The sequence below is a fragment of the Balaenoptera musculus genome, chromosome 14 (genome assembly GCF_009873245.2).
Source record: "Balaenoptera musculus isolate JJ_BM4_2016_0621 chromosome 14, mBalMus1.pri.v3, whole genome shotgun sequence".
NCBI lineage: Eukaryota > Metazoa > Chordata > Mammalia > Artiodactyla > Balaenopteridae > Balaenoptera > Balaenoptera musculus.
The window spans coordinates 51,378,768-51,397,943 of record NC_045798.1 but is presented as its reverse complement, the minus strand read 5'-3'; the positions used below and the strand labels follow the sequence as shown (position 1 = coordinate 51,397,943).

The following is a 19,176-nucleotide window of genomic DNA, read 5'->3' as shown; positions in this document are numbered from 1 at the left end:
CTGGAATATTGGTCATCGTTCCTGATTGGACTAGCCCCTTGCCTTTTTTTGTTTCTTTTCCCTTGTGTCTTCTGTATGTTGCTGCTATTATTATTAGTCCTTTTTTTTTTTTTTTTTTAATGTCTCTAGGCCCATATGCTGTTATTCATGAGAAAATGACAGCTCCTCTCCATTACTGGGGATTCCAGAGATGTTTTAATGGCAGAATTAGACTACCTAATACAAGTCACAGTTTGTTTCCTAAACATGTTGGATTTTGAGTTTTAGGGACATAACCATTAGTCCTGTGACTGTGGTGATCCTATATTTCATGTAAGGTAGATTTCAGTTGGATAACACACTTCTAAAGAATACCCATCCCAATAACAATTCCAAGATACAAGAGGCAAGATAGCATAATGGTTAAGCATGAGGACTCTGAAGCCAGACTGTCTAGGTTTCAAGCTTTTTTGACCATGTCTGTTGACTTAAGAGGAAGTTTCTTAATTAGTGGTTAATTGTGCTTTAGTTTTATTATCTGTAATGCATGGATAATAAGAGTCTCTACCTATGAAGATTAAATGGACCACTTAGAACAGCATTTGGCATTTAGTAAGCACATCAGAATCTTGGTTAGGGTCACACTCAATCTAGACATGTATAAAGCTTATTTATAACAGTATCTACCCTCATTACAATTTAGCATTTTTGATTTTTTAAAAACCCAGTCGATAGCCAGGTAGGCATTGGGTTCCTTGCAGAAAACTAAGTCCTTGAGAAAATATTAAATTTTTTTTCTACTTGTTAATCCAGAAGGCTAATGAGCCTTCATGGTAATAGAATTATAACTTATTAACAGGTGGGAGTTACCTATTTCAAGAATATTTTAGAAGTAAAATCTGCTTTTATTGTAGAATACTTATTTAAGAGAATGATAGTAAGCTCTCAAAGGAACTGCAAGATATAAGACAGTCTGTTAGATGACATTGATTTACACTAAAGTATTTCCCACTAAAAGGTAACTTTTCTGCAGATGGTCAAGGAAAAATGGTTCCATCAGAGATGTGTGGGATAATGTGAAAAGAAATGAGAAAGGATTCGATATTTTACTTTTAAAATATTTTAATTATATATACAATAGTTTTTAACAATTGCAGGACTTGATCCCAAGCTAAGTTTGGGTATTTGTTTTCTAGAAGACAACTTAGGGCAAACCACTGAGATCTTTACCTGCTTTACACTCTGTTACCTGGAGATGGCAACAGACTTAACTAATCTCCCCGACATCATGGAATTTCTTGGCCTTCTTTAAGAAAATAAGTGGTATTTTTAAAATATTGATTGATACTTCAATTAACTTTTCCTGTCTAATCTAGCAAAGAGCCCCAACCCCAGGGTAAGCAAAATGAAGTAAATTATGATGGATCCTGAAAAATGAGAATGAGAGCTTCTAAATAGTTATATTGAAGAAAGTCACTTAAGAAAGACTTGTTAACATCTAAAGAGAGGCAGAAGACATAATGAAATACATATCAAAGAACAAAACCATTTAGGGGTCTGCAGAAGAACAAATAAAAGGAACCAGGATTATGAAGATTACCATCAACCTAAGGGGTTCTATAATATGTTCTGAAGATTATGTCTTGATAATATTTTGAATGAAGATAACTAGCTCCACCTTCAAAGTTAATTTGTGCTTTTGTGACCCAACTTATTTTGTTCTCAAATATGTAGTTACTATGACGACTGATAAAAAATGATGTAACAGGTAAATTTTAAGTAGCCAAAACTGAATCAACCAGATTTCAGACTAAGGATACATACAGTGAGATACAAAGGGAGAAGTTAAATTGCTTAGGTGTTTGCATAGACACAGCTTGTGGAATACTATGGAAATAAGGTATCATATGGAAATACTACATCACTCTCTCCATCTTTAAGAAATGCTATTGTGGAGAAAGTCTTTAACTATAATGCTAGGATGTCCATGTTTTCTTGGCTGAAAAAAATATCCTCATATGTCTTTTAAAACTGGGGGTTGTCCAGCCCATATTGTTATACTTGAAAGGCACCCTAAACATTGATTTCACAAATGAAAAGTGAGAGAGAATGAGTTATCAAAGCCTTGTTTTCAGAGCATTCTGGAATCTGGATTACACTCAAACTTGATTCCTACAAAAGCTACACAGCTTGCTCACTAGAATCGGGATTGGGCTTCCTAACTTGATTAATTCCTCTTTCTGCTGCAGCAGTTGTCTCTCAGGAAGTGGGTAGGAAGGAAGGGGCTGTGATATGGTAGGCATGATGCTTGAAATTGTTGACCACAGCCCTTAATGGCCACTAAAGATGTACATGTGGGTACAGTTGAATTTCTCCAAGTTTTTTTTTTTTTAAGTCAGAGTCATGTATGAAAGAAGAGAGCAGAATTATTAGTAGTATGTGCAAGATAAAGGCAGCCCTTATATATATATATTTATTTATTTAAATTCAGAAATAGTTAAGCTGTTTATTTTAAGCAACTGAAATATTCGAACAACTATCTGGATCAGCCCTAAAATGAATAAGATCTCTCAAATTTTAGGAAATTTATCCTCTTAGCTGTTTTTGGTGCGAGATGGTTCTGATACCATCCCAGAATGATAACTGCAGTCATATGGCACTTCATAATTTGAAAACTTCCACATTAACTTATTTAAGGCTCACAGCCCAATAAAATAGATACCCATATTTTACAAAGGAAGCAGCTGAGGCTTAGATAATTTTAGGGCGCCCTTGCCTAAGATTACAGGTAGTAAATTGAGGAGGTGGTACTTGTATCCAGATCTTTTGACCTAATGCCCAGGAGAATTGACTGGGGACCTGTTCACACCCAGTGCTCTGCTGAACACTGTAAGGAATATAGATACACACAAGGTGTGTTTCCCCCTAATTATGAAAACTAGAAAACAGTATAGTAGTATTTAAGTTGAGAAATAACTTGAATAGTAGCAGATCGTAGAAAGTTAGTGTGAAACTAAAGTAGGAAAAGTTTCTATGGCAAAGTTTGGTCTTAAAATAGGTCTTGTAAAATGGAGATTTGGACACAATATATACTCAACATTAGCTGTAAAGAAAAGCATTTCTAGTGGTGGTTCAGATTTCAACCTAGCTCTAACCCACTCTAACTACACGCAAGATAGATAACACCTCCTGATTCATTAATGCTGAAATATAATCAGAGGAGGGTTTGCAGTTTTAGGGTGTTGGTGGTGGTAATACCGGCAAGTAAATTAAGAACAAAAATACAGACCTTGTTGAATGAGGGGGGAATAGTGAGGGAGAAGTAAAATGACTCATGTAAACAGTCAACAGGAAATGAGGTGAAGCATTGGTTCCCAAAGAGGCAGCTGATCTTTCAGCAGAAATTCTGCAGGCCAGAAAGGAGTGGCATGATGCATTTAAAGTGACAAAAGGGAAGAACGTACAACCAAGAATACCCAGCAAGACTCATTCAGATTTGATGGAGAAATCAAAAGCTTTACCGACAAGTAACAGGTAAAGGATTTCAGCACCACCAAACCAGCTTTACAGCTGTTAATGGAACTTCTCTGGGTGAAAAAGAAAAGGCCACAACTCGAAACAAAATTACAGAATGAAAAAGCTCACAGATAAAGGCAAACATACAGTAAAGGTAGGAAATCATCCATACACAAAGCTAGTAGGGAAGTTAGACAAAAGTAGTAAAATTATACAAAAGTAGTAAAATTATCTGTCCACAATAAAGAGGTAAGGGATGCACAAAACAAGATGTAAAATATTATATCAAAAACAGTAATTGTGAGGGGAGGAGAGTACAAATGCAGGGTATTTTAAATGCATTTGAAATTAAGAGATCAGCAACTTAGAGCAATCACGTGTATGTATAGACTGCTATTCCAAAACCTCAAGGTAACCGCAAACCAGAAAATCTATAATAGATATAAACACAAAAAAGAGAAGGAATCCAAACATAATACTAAAAATAGTCATCAGATCACAGGAGAAGAGAACAAAACAAGAAAGAGACCAAAGGGGACAGGGTGGGAGGGATAAATTTGGAATTCTAGATTAGCAGATACAGACTACTATATATAAAATAGATAACAAGGACCTACTGTATGGCACAGGGAACTATATTCAATATCTTGTAATAACCTATAATGGAAAAGAATCTGTAAAAGAATATATATAGATATATTCTTTATCTATATATTATATATAACTGAACCACTTTTGCTGTACATCTGAAACATTGTGAATCAACTATACTTCATTTAAAAAATAAAAATTATAAAAAAGACTTTTAAATACACAGAATAGTCAGAACACTATACCTTTGCAGTAAAAGCAGTTCAGTATTTATTGCTGAGGGAAGGGGCTTAATTTTTTAATGCTTTGGCTTTTCAGCAGTTTTTTTTAAATTTAAATTTCAGGTCCTTCCCCTTCTTTGGGGCTGGAACAGAGGTAAATTCTTTTAGGAAAAAAAAGGTTATTTGGGTTAAAACACAAAAGTCTTTTGAAAGCTGTTTTTGCAAAATGCAGGTTTAGTTAGAAAAGAATGAGAAAACTGAAAGGGACTTAGTGGCCTTACCTATTGATGCGTTTATCGGATTAGACTACCACACCTTTGACTCCCTGATATGTGCATGCCACTGGATCCACGTTTGTGTTTTCTCTTTCATGCTTAGGGTAATTTTTTTGGTTTACTGAGAATAAAAAGAGATATTTCTTTTCTCCCACTCCAGCTTTATTGAAGTAAAATTGGCACATAAAATTGTATATATTTAAAGTCTACGACGGGATGATTTGACACATGTGTTCTTTGTGAAATGATTACCACAATCAGGTTAATTAATATATTCATCACTTCACATGGTTACCTTTTTTTTGGTGATGAGAACACAAGGTCTACTCTCTTAGCAGATTATCAAGTGTACAACACAGTATTATTAACTATAATCATCATCTGTACATTAGATCCCCAGAGCATATTCATTTTATAACTGAAGGCTTGTACCTTTTGACCAGTATCTCCCCATCTCCCACCCCCCCCCTCCACCCCAGTCCCTGGTCACCATCATTCTGTTCTGTTTCTGTGAGTTCATCTTTTTTTTAAGGATCCACATATAAGTGAGATTATATAGTATTTGTCTTTCTCTGTCTGGCTAATTTCAGTTAATGTAATGTCTTCTAGGTTTGTCCAGGTTGTTGCAAATGACAGAATTTCCTTCATTCTCATGGCTGAATAGTCCATTGTATATATGTACCACGTCTTTATCCATTCACCTGTTGACAAAGAGTTGGGTTGTTTCCATATCCTGGCTATTGTGAATAATGCTGCGATGAACATGGGAGTGCAGGTATCTCTTCCAGACACTGATTTTGTTTTGAGGTCAGTGTTAGATATTTGTTATGACACCAGGAGGCTGCTTTCTCATGCAAAATCTTTGAGTCAGGTCTGTGGAACTAGAAGTGGGGACAATGGCAAGCTTTTCTTTAAGTGATGCCCCTGCTATAGGAGCTGAGCTGCTGGTGAAGGGAAGGGGTGCAGGAGCCTGTGTTCCTTTTGGCTTGCCTCTTCTCGTGAAGACCACCACCTCCTGAATCGGGGGCAAGGGTTATCCGTGCCCCAGTATTCTCAGCTTCCGCGTCTAAGGTAGAGCCTGCGTTTCACAGAGTGGGGCTGAGCAGAAGAAGGGTGCCCTCAGGCTCTTAAACTTAAAATTTTTGAACCCTTAATCCTCTCTTTTTTTGTTTACTTGTAAAGTAGCCTTGAGTTCCCCCCCACATTGCTGTATTTTATTCTCCTATTGCCCAACTTTATTTTCTTCATTGTATTTATACCTGAAATAATATTGATATTTATGTTTTTTTATGCCTCCTTCCCCCTGAAATGTTAGCTTTGTAAAGGCAAGAGACCTCATCTGTTTTGTTTAACACTGTTATCTCCAGTGCTTAATAAATATATACTAGCCATATGCTGGGGACTGCCATCACAACACTTGCAGTCTTGTAGGGCAGAGAGGAGGATTGTAAATAGACAGCAACATTTTTCTAAAGGTGCTGTGAAAGAGGAGAGTGCATTCATGGTGCTGTGATGATTCTGACCTAAGAGAATTACTATCATTATTGTACATCAAAATCAAAACAATATACACATCTTATTGTAAGCATCGTTGCCATAGGAAGCCAACTTGTGGAATCTTGGAGCCTCTTTCTAGACCACCAGTGAGGCAATTGAAAAGTTTTGGGACTGTGGCCTGAATCATAGAATTGGGTAGTTAGTCAGGTTTCATCTGGTTTTTTCTTCAGGCTAACATCAAATAGTTAACCAGAGCTACTTAAATCTTTTGTCTTTCAGATGAAAGTCTGCCTGTGGCTGTATTAGAAAGCTTTTGATTACTACTTTTGTTCCTAATTTAGTAAAGCATGATTTTACTCGCTTATGAAGGATAACCGCTCTTCTCACAGGATTATTGAGAGGATTAAATGAGTTCATATTTTAATGCCTGGCATATTATGGGCATTCGATAAATGGCAGCTTTTGATGTTTACCAATTTTTTTGTATGCAGTGTTGCCAATTGGTAGAAGGCTTTTATCAATAATTGCCACAGATCCTTTGAATCAAAGGATTAATATAAACCTTAATAATTGAAGTACAGCCTATCTGGATGCTAGAAACTAGAAATTAGGGTGAGCAGTAATGACCACTAAAGCCACATAAGACATTTCTCAAAACATCTAGCCTCGAGAGGAGCAGAGAGTAATTACTTTTGAGCATGTTTGAACAGCATCTGGATATGTCATGCTGACCCCAGAGTACTTTAGGTGTTACGTATTAAAGAATGATTTAGTAAGAACAGTGGGACAGATGGAGATATGTGTTTGCCCCCCTATCAGCATGTTCTGAGGAAGACACGTGTGCTAAATGAGATGTGTATGGCGATCCAACTGAAAAGTATGCATCTAGAATGAAATACTCTGGTGCCTCTCTTTTGTTTGCCACTCTGAGCTGTTATGCTGAAACCTACCTGGTGTTCCAGTGTGTCACTGGCAAAGGGGGAAAGGGAACAGGAAAATCTTACCTTGAGGTTATAGATCCCAATTAAACTCTCTTTTACCCAACCTTGATCTTCATAATGGATTAGAAATTCAGGAACAGGCAGACATGGCAAGGATTGACCCCTCTCTTATGTGCCCAAAGCTATCCTAGAACATGTCCAGCTTTAAACCTTGCCTGCTTTGTCTGCCATTGTGCCCAGTTCCCCATGCTTCAGAAATCTTCTCCTTTCCCCCATTCCCTTAGAGCACTTGGGATATAGTAATTCTGACAAACTCCTTTCCCCAGGTGTAGTTATTCTTTAAAAGAGGAGGCTCAGTAACACAAAGAAAGTTCGCTAACTGATTTCATTTTAGACAGAAAAACTGTAGAGAAGTAGCCACAAGTTGGCTGTGTATTAGCATCCTTTGGGGGAGCTTTTACAAAACTTGAGAGCTCTGGATCCACTGCCAGAGATTCTCATTTAATTGATAGATAGGCTGGAGTTCTCTTGAAAATTCTGAGTTTCTTCAAAAATTTCCTAGGTGATTCAGTCAGAGTTGAGAAACAGCTAAAGAAGAAGGGCTCTTTGTGGATAGACCTTCTACCCCAGATGAAAGCTTATCACTCACCTGGTCTGTCTTGTTTGAGATCACCCTTGGTCAGAGGGAAGGAGAGGGTTGTAGGCTTTATAGAGGGAATAATACCCAGTTTCTAGGGTCCCCTCTTCACATCCCACCTCTACTAGGTGATGGAGTAAAGAAGGTTCCTCTCTCCTTGTTGAAGTCTGGAAACTTCAGTTAAAAGATATTTCCACTACAGAGAACAGGGGGCTGTTTCCCCCCTAAGCCAAACATGATCTTAATTAGTTTCCAGTCTCTGACTCCTTAGGCTGCTGTTTGCAGGGTTTCCTAACCTTTTTTTTGTGCCATTGTAATCCTTTGGTGATCTGGCAAAGCCTTGGACCCCTTCTCAAGTTAAATATTTTAAATGTAGAAAATAAAATGCATAGCATTACAATGGAAACAAGTTATATTGAAGTAGAATTATTGAAATAATAAAATTTGTACAGTAATATATGCTTCTTTACTGATATATTAAATTACATGTAGCAGTTGGTCTAATAATTTCAAAGTAGTCATAAATGTAAACAATATTTTAAGATAGATGTGAAAAACTGTAAAGTAATATTGAAGCAACTGGTTTCTGTTAAACTCACAGATACTGATAATGCTCCTGTGGTCTGCTGCCAACATTCACAGTTGAAAACAGTGCTAAATTTCAGTTTAAGTTTGTGAAAATAAATATATACTTTTTCTTATCCAAGCTCCTGTATACCTGAAACTCTTATATGCTGCGGTTAAGTATATTAATATTTTAGTCTTCTTTTTACAGGTGTGAAACAACAGCTTACGATTGTGGTTTTTCATAATAATAATAATAATAATAATGAGTTTACCTACTTGAGTATTTCCCAAGTCCCTCTTTTGATCTAAAGCTCACATTATAATCTCATTATTCAGCATAAACTGAATGTTTTACCAGATTTAATGCAGAGCATTAGCTAGATAGCTCTTCTCTGAACTCCCAGAAATGCTAATGAGAGTGGTTTGATGTTACAGGAATACAAGCGCAAGTTAGCCAGAGTTTCCCTGGTGCGAAAAGAACTCAGGTCCCGGATCCAGAGCCTGCCGGACTTATCTCGATTGCCCAATGTCACTGGCAGCCACATGCACCTGCCCTTTGCGGGGGACATCTACAGTGAAGATTGATGACCAGTCTCTTTCCAGGGCCCAGGACTTTGCAAGAGATGGAGACAGGTTAGGTGGATAGTCCTGTAGTGTTATTTTTGTATATTGTTGAGAGAGTGACATTAACAAAAAGAAATAAGTAATTTATAAAATTGCTTAAAATGTTGGTTTGTTTACTATTTTATTGGTAAGTTAACATGACTTAGTTTAAACAAAGTGAATCTCTGTGTATTAATAAGCTCACAAATAGTGATTATTTTCAAAAGATCTTTTGTAAATTTTTTTGATTCAGGGCCTTGTGAGAAATTCCATGTTTCTATTTCTTCATGTATTTTCAAATGATTTTCTTTATTTTCTTCAGTATCTAATCACTGTATAGTATGTAATTCCTAAAGAGTAAGAACTAATCAGGAGTTCGTTGAGAATTTATTATGGTATAGTTAGGACTTGATTGTAGAAGGGACTAAGTGTTCCAACTTAATTTTCACCCTTCTTCCCAACCAAAATATCAGTTCTTTGCCTCTCAATGCCTTTGATTCCTATTTCCTAGAGGTCAGTAATTTAACAGTAAACATGGATGTCATTTTGAGAGTCAGATCAGAACCTAGAGAACTTTTCCACAATAGCACTATAGGGGTTCCATTCCAACTGCCACCGTGTAGAATAAAAGGAGTGTTAAATAGGGACCCCCTTGAATAAACTTTATTATTATTTGGATAGATTAATATGAAAATGCTTTGGAAATGTTATAAATTTTGACATTGTACCAAGAGAACAACTCTGATTCTAGAACTGATTTCTAGTTGTCAAATCAGGCTCCTTTTAACATAATTGATCTCTTCAACATAAAGCCATCTGTGGGATTAAAAGAAGTGTAAAATAATGATACTTTATTATTCTCTTAGTCATTTAACTTTAAAAACAATAGTATTTTTAGCTTTAATATCTCAAGAACACAATATTCATTAATGTTCAGTAAAGTAGCCTGGAACATTTTTAATGTTTCCTTAAGGTTTTTGAATGACTGTATATTTGGAAATTAAGCAGTGCTACACTACAGGGTAGATCTGGTAAATATTATATTTGTATATTTAGAATTACCAAAACAAATGTACTTTTTTTTACCTTTTATTTCTAACCCTGTGTGTTAGAGCAGTTGCATGCTCTCCTGCTTTCTCTTTAAATCACATTGTTAAGCTGTGGAGTTTGTACTCAGTGATGACTTAGGATGAACATTTTTTTCATTCATTACTTTACATATTAGACATTTTTCTTTTCGTTGTAAGAAGATTCAACTTAGATAGTCAATAAAACATCTTTTAAATCCCACAAGCCAGTTATGTCTCACTAGTCTGAATGGCTTCACTCTTTCTCAGTATTAGAGATTATAGCTAAAATGAATTTATATGTGAAGGAGAAGACAAATATTTATTTTTAGTAGCCAGTAGTTTTGGGAACAGTGCTTTTAACAGTTTGACCTCTCCGAAACAGAAACACAGAGAAGTAGTTCCCACATATGGCTTATATTCCAAGGTTTTTTAGTCAACTTTTGGAACTCGGGGCACATTTTTTCACAGGAACGGTAGTAATTAGATTCCCTGTGAACACTACCACAGAAAGCTCACCCAGGAATCTAATCCCCTTAACCATGAATGTACTTAACTTGTAATGTGGTTGACAAATTACTGGTAGTAGATCCTGACCAACATTTGTAATGTCGCTAAGAAAATGGTGTGTAGCAGCCAGACTTACACATTGGGGTGTATGTCTGTCTTGTGTACTTCTGTCCCTAGGTGTGGGATATGTAAGAAGAAGATTCAGCATGGTGGTGGAGGGTGTAACCAATGCACAATTATTAAAACCTGGTTATACCTGTTGTAAAAGTATGCCACGTAAGTTAATCTTTGTTAAAGTGAAAACAAAAACTTGTGTATTAATTTATTTTCAGCATCTTGACCTTATTTATGATCTGCTGAAGTGTTGATTTATCTATTCAAAATACATTTTTTTCCATTTAAAACTAATTTATAAACTATGTACTCCTGGGAAGATTTGAAACCAATTAGAGAAGTTTGTTGAAATATTTTCACCGTTTAAGACAGACTTCTGACTTAGATACTGATTTTAATGCCAGTATCTGCTCTAAATATTTATGATAAAAATGCATTATTTTTTAAAGAGCTTGATGTGATTTGTGATAAGTGATAGTACTCAACCTGAATCCTACTCCCAGTTTCACCCTTTGACCAATCCTCCACAAGCCTTCAGTTGTTGGTTGATTTACTGACTGTAAACACAAATGATATGGTCTGGTTTAGAAGTTATGTTTTCAGCCTTATGATAATTAACATGGTAAGCCTTAGCAGTAAATAGCTTTCCTTTCTAAAAGGGAGACTACATTTTCTCAAGAAATGGGGCTAGCTGGGGGTACTATAATACCAGATTCTAAATCATGAGCATTTTCTTCATTGTGTACGTGAGGCAAATCATGCATTTTTGAGTGCAGCTTGGCCTGGCCCCTCAAGAGAAAAGCATGTCGCCATACTTGCAGTAGGGGTATTTTGGTTTGAATGGATACCATCACTCTTTTCTCCACAAACAGTGCAGAGAGCTGTCTGGAGTGGCAGTTTGAACAGATTCCCTGGCGTTCCCTTTGCTCCTTCCATCATTACAGTAAGTAAAAGAACCACGTGGGGGAACCCGGGAGTCTGAGAAAATCAGCTGTGCTTAACAGCCAACCTCCCTTTCTAGGAAAACCAGTCCAGGTGCAGCTATTTTGGTACCTCTTCTCACATGCACTCTGAATCAGGGTTTTTCTGTAAGAACTCCTTCAGGATCAGCAACAGCTGGGATGACGTTGTCATCCTGATCTGCAAAATTAAAATAACAAACCTAGGTTGTCAATTGTCACTGTAGATGAGCAACTCATCTATTATCATTATTGAACTGGTTCTGAGAAATCTTTAGAAAGAAAACACTCAAAAGTACAAATTAATTAGGAAAGTTAGAATGTCCTTTCTGAATTTTCCATTCAAAAAATTTATATTATATGAAATAACATAAAGCTCTATACTGCTTTGTATTCTATTAAGAAGTAGCTCCTAAGATGTAGTCTTGTTTAATAGTTGTTGCACTGTATCAAAGCTTTTTAAAGTGTAAATCCAATTCTTCTCTGTATAGAAAGGGAGCATTGTGTTACTTACTGAATTTATTTATACAGAGCATTTGTTGCCATCTGTAATTCCAGCCATCCACACATGAGTCTGTTCTGAGGTGGCAGTAGCACACGGGAAGATGAAATTTCCCTATTTCTTTACCCCTTTTTCTTTGGTGGTATCTGATGACAATATAAGATGTTCTTAATAAAGTTTTACGTTCTTTTTGAGATGTGTAGATTATTTTTGTGAATTTGTTTAATTGGATATGGGGTGGGGGGGGAGACATTGATGGACTGGGAGGGAAACAAAGTACTGGAAGTGTCCAGCAATGTTACCGTGGAGAAACTGCCAAAGGAGATTCTACTTGCTTGGTCAATGGGAACCAAACTTGAGCGAACATCCGAATCACCTGGAGGGCTTATTAAACTATAGGTTGCTGGGCCCCACCCCCAGAGGTTCTGGGATAAGGCCTGATAGTTTACATTTCTAACAATTTGATGCTAATGCCGCTGAGTTTAGGGACCACATTTTGACAACCACTGCTCTAGAATAACTTTCAAGTCCGTGACTTGCTTCATGATTTAAAATTCCAGGTAATTTCAGGCAATTCCAAGTAATAAGATAATAAAGTATGAGTTTTACAGTTCCGTATATAGCAGGTTCCTTTGGGCAGAGAACGAGACCATATCTTGTTTTGTGACCTACTGCACAGAAGTAGTGCTTTTGAGTGAACAGATTCACTTGGTACCTTGAAATCCCTGGAGTACAGGTCCTCTCACCACATCTTGAATTTAAAGCAGAATTGGAAAATACTAGAAATCTGAGGGAATCTCTAGGACAGTGTTTGCCAAACTCCTTTCATAAGACTCACTTGGGACATTTGCAAAAAGGGCACACACCTCCTGAATCAGAATTCTCTGTGATTCTTATCTAGACAGTCTGGGAGGTCTAGTCCTTAGGCTAGTGCCCCTGGTTCTCCATTCCTGGATGGCCTTTGGTCACTTTATCTGAATCCGGGTGCTTCCCATTCCCATTCCAATTTTCCCCCCTTGCAGCAGTAGGTTTTATACAGTGGGACCTGTATCCAGAGATTCTGTTTCAGAAGATTTGGGATAGATTTGGAAATCTGCATTTTAAACAAGCTACCAAGATGATTCTGATGCAGGTAATTCTTGACTGCACTTTGAGAAACAATGCCCTGCAAAGCAAATTATGGTCTATAACATACAACGATGGTAGGTCACATATTTATGGTACTTACTGTACACCAGGGCTGCTCTAAGCACTTCACATATTCTTTGCGATAGATGCTCTGATTATTCCAGTTTTACATATGGGGAAGCTAAGACACAGTGTAAATTCTGTGTGACCCTGGGCAAGTCAAACAGTGAAGCTGGGATTCAGACACAGCTCCGAGTTTGACTCTGAGCCTGTGCTTCTGAACCACTACATAATGCTGCCTGTTATATTGATATGTTGTGTAGCAGCTCCATCATCACCATATCCACATTTTGCATAACATGTGAAGTTATAGTGAAATTATAACATGCAAATTTTCAAATTAAAAAGTAACATCTTAGCTAGAAGTGTGGTGAAGGAGGGGAGCTTATGAAAAGATATTTTACGCAGTTGTCTTGTGTGTTGTTTTTATTGAGGTAAAATGTATGTAACATAAAATTCACCATTTTAAAGTGTACTCTGGCATTAAATACATTTATGATTAACATTGTGCAACCATCACCACCATCCATCTTTAGAACATTTTCATCTTCCCCATTTAAAACTCTACCCATTAAACTATAACTCCCCATCCCTCCAGCCCCTTGCAACCATTTTACTTTCTGTCTCTATGAATTTGACTTCTCCAGGTACCTCATATAAGTGGAATTATAAAATATTTGTTCTTTTGTGCTTGGCTTATTAAACTTAGCATACTCTCCTCTAGGTTCATTCATGTTGTATCATGTATCAGGATTTCCTTTTTTTGTTTTTAATAAAGTTTCTCACCACAAACATTTTTTTTAAATTAATTAATTAATTTATTTTTGGCTGCACTGGGTCTTTGTTGCTGTTCGGGCTTTCTTTAGTTGCACTGAGCGAGGCTACTGTTCGTGGCAGTGTGAGGGCCTCTCATTGAGGTGGCTTCTCTTGTTGTGGAGCACGGGCTCTAGGCGCACAGGCTTCAGTAGTTGTGGCACGCAGGCTCAGTAGTTGTGGCATGTGGGCTGTAGAGCGCAGACTCAGTAGTTGTGGCACATGGGCTTAGTTACTCCGTGGCATGTGGGATCTTCCCAGACCAGGGCTTGAACCCATGTCCCCTGCATTGGCAGGCGGATTCTTAACCACTGTGCCACCAGGGAAGCCCTTGAATTTCCCTTCTTTTTAAGGCTCAGTAGTATTCCATTGTATAGATATAGAATGGAATATTTTGTTTAGCCAATGGATATTTTGTTTATCCATTCATCTGTTGATGGACCCTGGATTGCTTCCACCTTTTGACTATTGTGAATAATACGACTATAAACATGGGTGTACAAATATCTGTGCAAGTCCCTGCTTTGATTTCCAATTGCTTTTTTCAAAGCAATTATTTGTATTCATATCAACGAAGTAGAGTTAGAATGAACTATTGATAGGGATAGTCTAGACAACATTTTAATGAATACCTACTATGTTTAAGGCATGGTGTTAAATCTTGTGAGATATACAGAGATTATTCAACTGCATGGCTGCTTTCAAAAAATTTACAATCTAGTGGGAATGTATACAGTCACAATTTTTAGAACTGACCAAAGCTTGCTTTTATTTTTAAACTAACATATTTCTTCCAAGCCAGTGGTTCCATAGGCCAGCATTATTAGCCTTAGCTGGGAACTTCTTTGAAGTGCTGAAGTCTCAGGCTCCAGAACTACTGAATTAGAAAATCTAAGGTTGGGGACCAGCAATGTATCTTTTAAACAAGCCCTCTAGGTAATTCTAATGCACACTCAAGTTCCAGGTTTGTTTTGTGTACCACTGTTCTAGGCATCCAACACCTTACCTCAACACTTTATTCTCAAGTATGGGAAAACTTTAGAGGGAATAAAAGGACTTGGTCCAACAAAAGCAATTGTAAAAAAGTGTGCTTTTTCTGACAAGCCAAGGAATGCTTTTTATCTGCCTTATTTCTACTCTTAGGAACCCCACTCTGTCCACCCTGGCAAATTTCTCCATATTTTCTTATTTCATTTCTCTGTCTAGTGCATCTCTTGTCATTCTTCTGAGGGTAGTAGAGTGAAGGAGAAACAGTAATGCAGTCTGGGCTCTGACCATCATCTGCCTTATCTAGAAGACTGATTAGCCCTTGGTATAATTACACCGCCACAGGTTTAGCCATTTTAATTGCTGAAGTCCCTGTGATTTTATTTCCAACTTGTTGGATGCCATCAAAAATGAAAACTGTATTTTACTGCCCTTTTTATAAATGGATCACTGACTAAAATGGAATGACTAAAGTGAATTTTAGAATTACACATTTCACATTTGAATTCTATGCATCATGGAAAAGGTAAAAAATTGAAATTTTGAATTAATTTAAGTGAAATTGTTATGCAGAGCCATTAGTTTATTCAGATGTATCTAGAAAAATTCAGTTGTATTGGTATTGTTTAGTGTGGTTGATTGTCTTAAAGTCATATTTCAAATATACAAAGGAATATTTTTTTTAAAATAAAACGTTTATGGAAATACAAGTTAAACACGAAATTCTAAGACGTTTAAATCATATATTAATACATGGCTTTATATTACGTTAGTATTTAGTTTCTCCTTTTTCCAGCTCTTGATATTTATGTTATAAAATCTTGTAATACTTTTATGGGATCGAGTTACTAGCAGAGAGCTCACAATGCTATTTGATTCTTAAGGGTCTTTGCATAATTTGGTGATAACTGCCATAAGGTGGTTGTGGTTTTGGTCGTGGTTTTGTGATTTGAACTGTTAGACTGCAGCTGAAGTGTGCTTAACAGAGGGAAATTCAGTTTTCATTCTTCTTTTTGAGCTGGTATTTGAGCTCTGCAGGACCTCAGGCACACTTCATGTCCATGTCCAGTTCCTTGTACCTTTATCTAGTTGATAGCTCTTGATACCCTATCCTAGTCATTAGTGCTTAGCATTCTCCCTGTTAGAGTTGCTAGTCTCTCCCTACCTTGGCTAGCATGAGGAAGAAAGACTAACTTCTTTCTAGTTCCTGTGTCTTTTCTTCCTTGCTTTTATGTGCATTGATGGACAGAGCAATTACAATTGTGGTAAAGTTTTACATCAACAGAATAAAGCTCTTTTTCTAGTTGGGTGCAATTTTCCCACCAGGAACCAATAAAAAGCGAACTACTAACGATGGAGCTTATTGATTGCTTAAAATATAAATTTTTCTTAACCAGCAGGTTTTGCAACATGGCTTAGAGCTTTTTTTTTTTTAAGGCTAGTATGTTTTTCAAAATGTATGACTTAGAAATAATATTTAAACAGAAAACCTAATTATTTTAATATAGTGGAAGTGTTTTTAAGGGCGTTTTTTAAAAGCTCCATATTATTTAAATTAGTTTAAAAATCCTTGTAGTTATACAATGTAACAATTGGTAATTCAAATAACCCAGGGCAATAGGTATGCAATTTTATTTTTAGATGTTACTTAATCATAGTCATATATGAAATGTTCACTAGATATATATTTTGCAGCTTAATAATTACCTTTGAATACTTTGATGAGGTTAGATATAATGAAGAGATTTCCCAAGTGCTTGTTTGCTGTCATTTTAGAAATTCTAAACAGTTATTTTCATTATAAAAAGTTAGAGGCAGTGTTAAGCATCATTTGGTTAAAATATTCCTCTATTTCGTATTTGTGTTTCTTTTTAATTTTTTTAAAAATTATTATTTTTATTTATTTATGGCTGTGTTGGGTCTTCGTTTCTGTGCGAGGGCTTTCTCTAGTTGTGGCAAGCGGGGGCCACTCTTCATTGCGGTGCGCGGGCCTCTCACTATCGCGGCCTCTCTTGTTGCGGAGCACAGGCTCCAGACGCGCAGGCTCAGTAATTGTGGCTCACGGGCCCAGTTGCTCCGCGGCATGTGGGATCTCCCCAAACCAGGGCTCGAAACCGTGTTCCCTGCATTGGCAGGCAGATTCTCAACCACTGCGCCACCAGGGAAGCCCCCTTCATATTTGTTTTTGAACATTGATTTGGTTTCCATTTTTGTTATATTACTCAGTGCATTACATGGATATGATAGCATTCTGTAGGCACTTTATAATTTCTTGGTACTGTAGTAGAAATCTCATTTGTTGTTAAAGTATAGTATTAAGGATATATAGACTTGTTTCATTGTATGCCCCTTAGTGAAATTGTAATTTGTATTTTATGTCCTCTAAGAATGCACAGTGTACTTTTCCAAAGGATGAAAACTGTCAGTAATTGTTTGCAGAGGTCTTCAGATTAAAAAAATTAAGCAGTCTTACTTTCTATTTCGAAAGACATACTATCAAGAGCCAACAAAATTCAGTTGGAGTTGGAACAGCAATTGAAATACATTTCTTTGCTGTCTAGGAAGAAGTTTAATGAGTTCTTTACAGTTTCAAAAATGGCGCCAACTAAACTGTAGTGACTAGTAAGAGGAAGGTGGTCTCAGAGTTTGTAGATCCCCAAGAAAACTGTAGTTTCCCAGTCCAAAATTCCCAGTCCAGCTTTTCAAGATTTCATTGACCTAAGTTGTCAGAAGCCCAACTAATAGGGATGCATAGTGTCTGAATAAATACCTCCTTTCCATTTAATACAGCAAATGTAGTTTCTATGGTTTTTGAACGAATGTGTTGAGCCTTTAATATATGGAAGTTACCATACCAGAAGCTGAGAGAATTCAAACACGAGTAAGATGCAGCTCTGCCCTTACAGAACTCAGAATCTAATGTGGGAAACAGATACTGACTATATTATAATGTCATAAGTTCTACACAAGTGGTATGAAAAATATTGTGGAACACTGAGAAAAGAATGGTTGATGTCTATGGGGAACCGCTGGCTAGACCTTTATAGAAAAGATGAAGGACCTTTGAATTCATCTCTGTCAACTAACCATGGGTCAAATAAGCAATGAAAAAGATTTTTAAAAATGTGTTCTGTACCTGAACACAACACTGATGAATTAAATGAAAATTAAATGAAATAGTATATATAAACATACCTTTTGCTCAGTGGAAATCTGAAGGCATTAGATCTTACTCATGTTGAATAACATGGCTGAGTTTAGGGTAGGTCTACTGGAAAGAAGGGTAAGATTTTAAGGAAGAACGTAGTTACCTGGTTTCAAGCACGTGCTGCATGGGCCAAACGACAGAAGCTGTCTTGAGGATTGTTCCTTGCCCCCCAGCCCCTACCCCAAGCCACAGCTATATGTGTATGTACACGTATGTGTGTATATATACACACACATATTTCTCTGTGGCTAAAAAGGTGATGCAGTTTTTTTATTCTATTCATGTTGTTGGAAATTCTGTGACAGATAGAACATGATGTTTAGTTTCATAAAACCCAACTCTGTGTCTGAACTGAATTGCAACAATTGTTAAAGTATGGACCAGTAAAATAAAAACTCTAGCATATAAAAATGAAACATGATGTGCAGTCTGATTTCTTTCACTATATTGTCATGACTGGGATTGACTATCTGACAGGGAGAGTGGGACAGATTGCAGCTATCTGTCTGAACTGTAGACCAAGGAGCATGCCACTTGTTCTTGCCGCTAACTAGCTAGATTTACTCTTGGGTAAATGCAGCAGCTAGTTAGTTTAACCACATAATTTGAGGAATGCCGTTTCTGACTGTGTAAAGGATTTGAGGCAACAGCCAGAACTACGTACTGGCTGAGGTAAAATATTTGAATTCTCCTTGGAGGAGCATCCCTCACGCAGCTTTGGCTGTGTCTCTCAGACCTGGACCTTTAAGTTAAAGACTCAAGTGAAGGTTCTGTTCACAGATTAACCTAAGGACTGATTTGTTGGAATCTACTATATTTTTGTGCTTTTATTGAATTAATAATTCCCCTGCATGAGCCTAAAGGCTTACATATTTAATTGAGGTTATGAAACTCCCCCAGGTTTCATAACCTCAGGTTTCATTAGGCTTACTGATCTGAGTAAGTAAGTGTTTTTCTCTTGTCAGAATTTAGGTACTATAGTTTTCGAGGAAGTGCCTAGA

General features: G+C 36.8%; 1 protein-coding gene across 1 annotated transcript in view; it reads left to right on the top strand.

Moving 5' to 3' along the window:
- Positions 1-12,173, top strand: part of RPRD1A (regulation of nuclear pre-mRNA domain containing 1A) — a 72,704-nt gene extending 60,531 nt beyond the window's left edge. Inside the window, exon 7 of the mRNA XM_036823504.1 lies at positions 8,660-12,173. Coding sequence (XP_036679399.1) covers positions 8,660-8,809 — 150 coding nt within the window. The 3' untranslated portion in view covers positions 8,810-12,173. The remainder of the gene's footprint in view (positions 1-8,659) is intronic.
- The last annotated feature ends 7,003 nt before the right edge of the window (positions 12,174-19,176 follow it).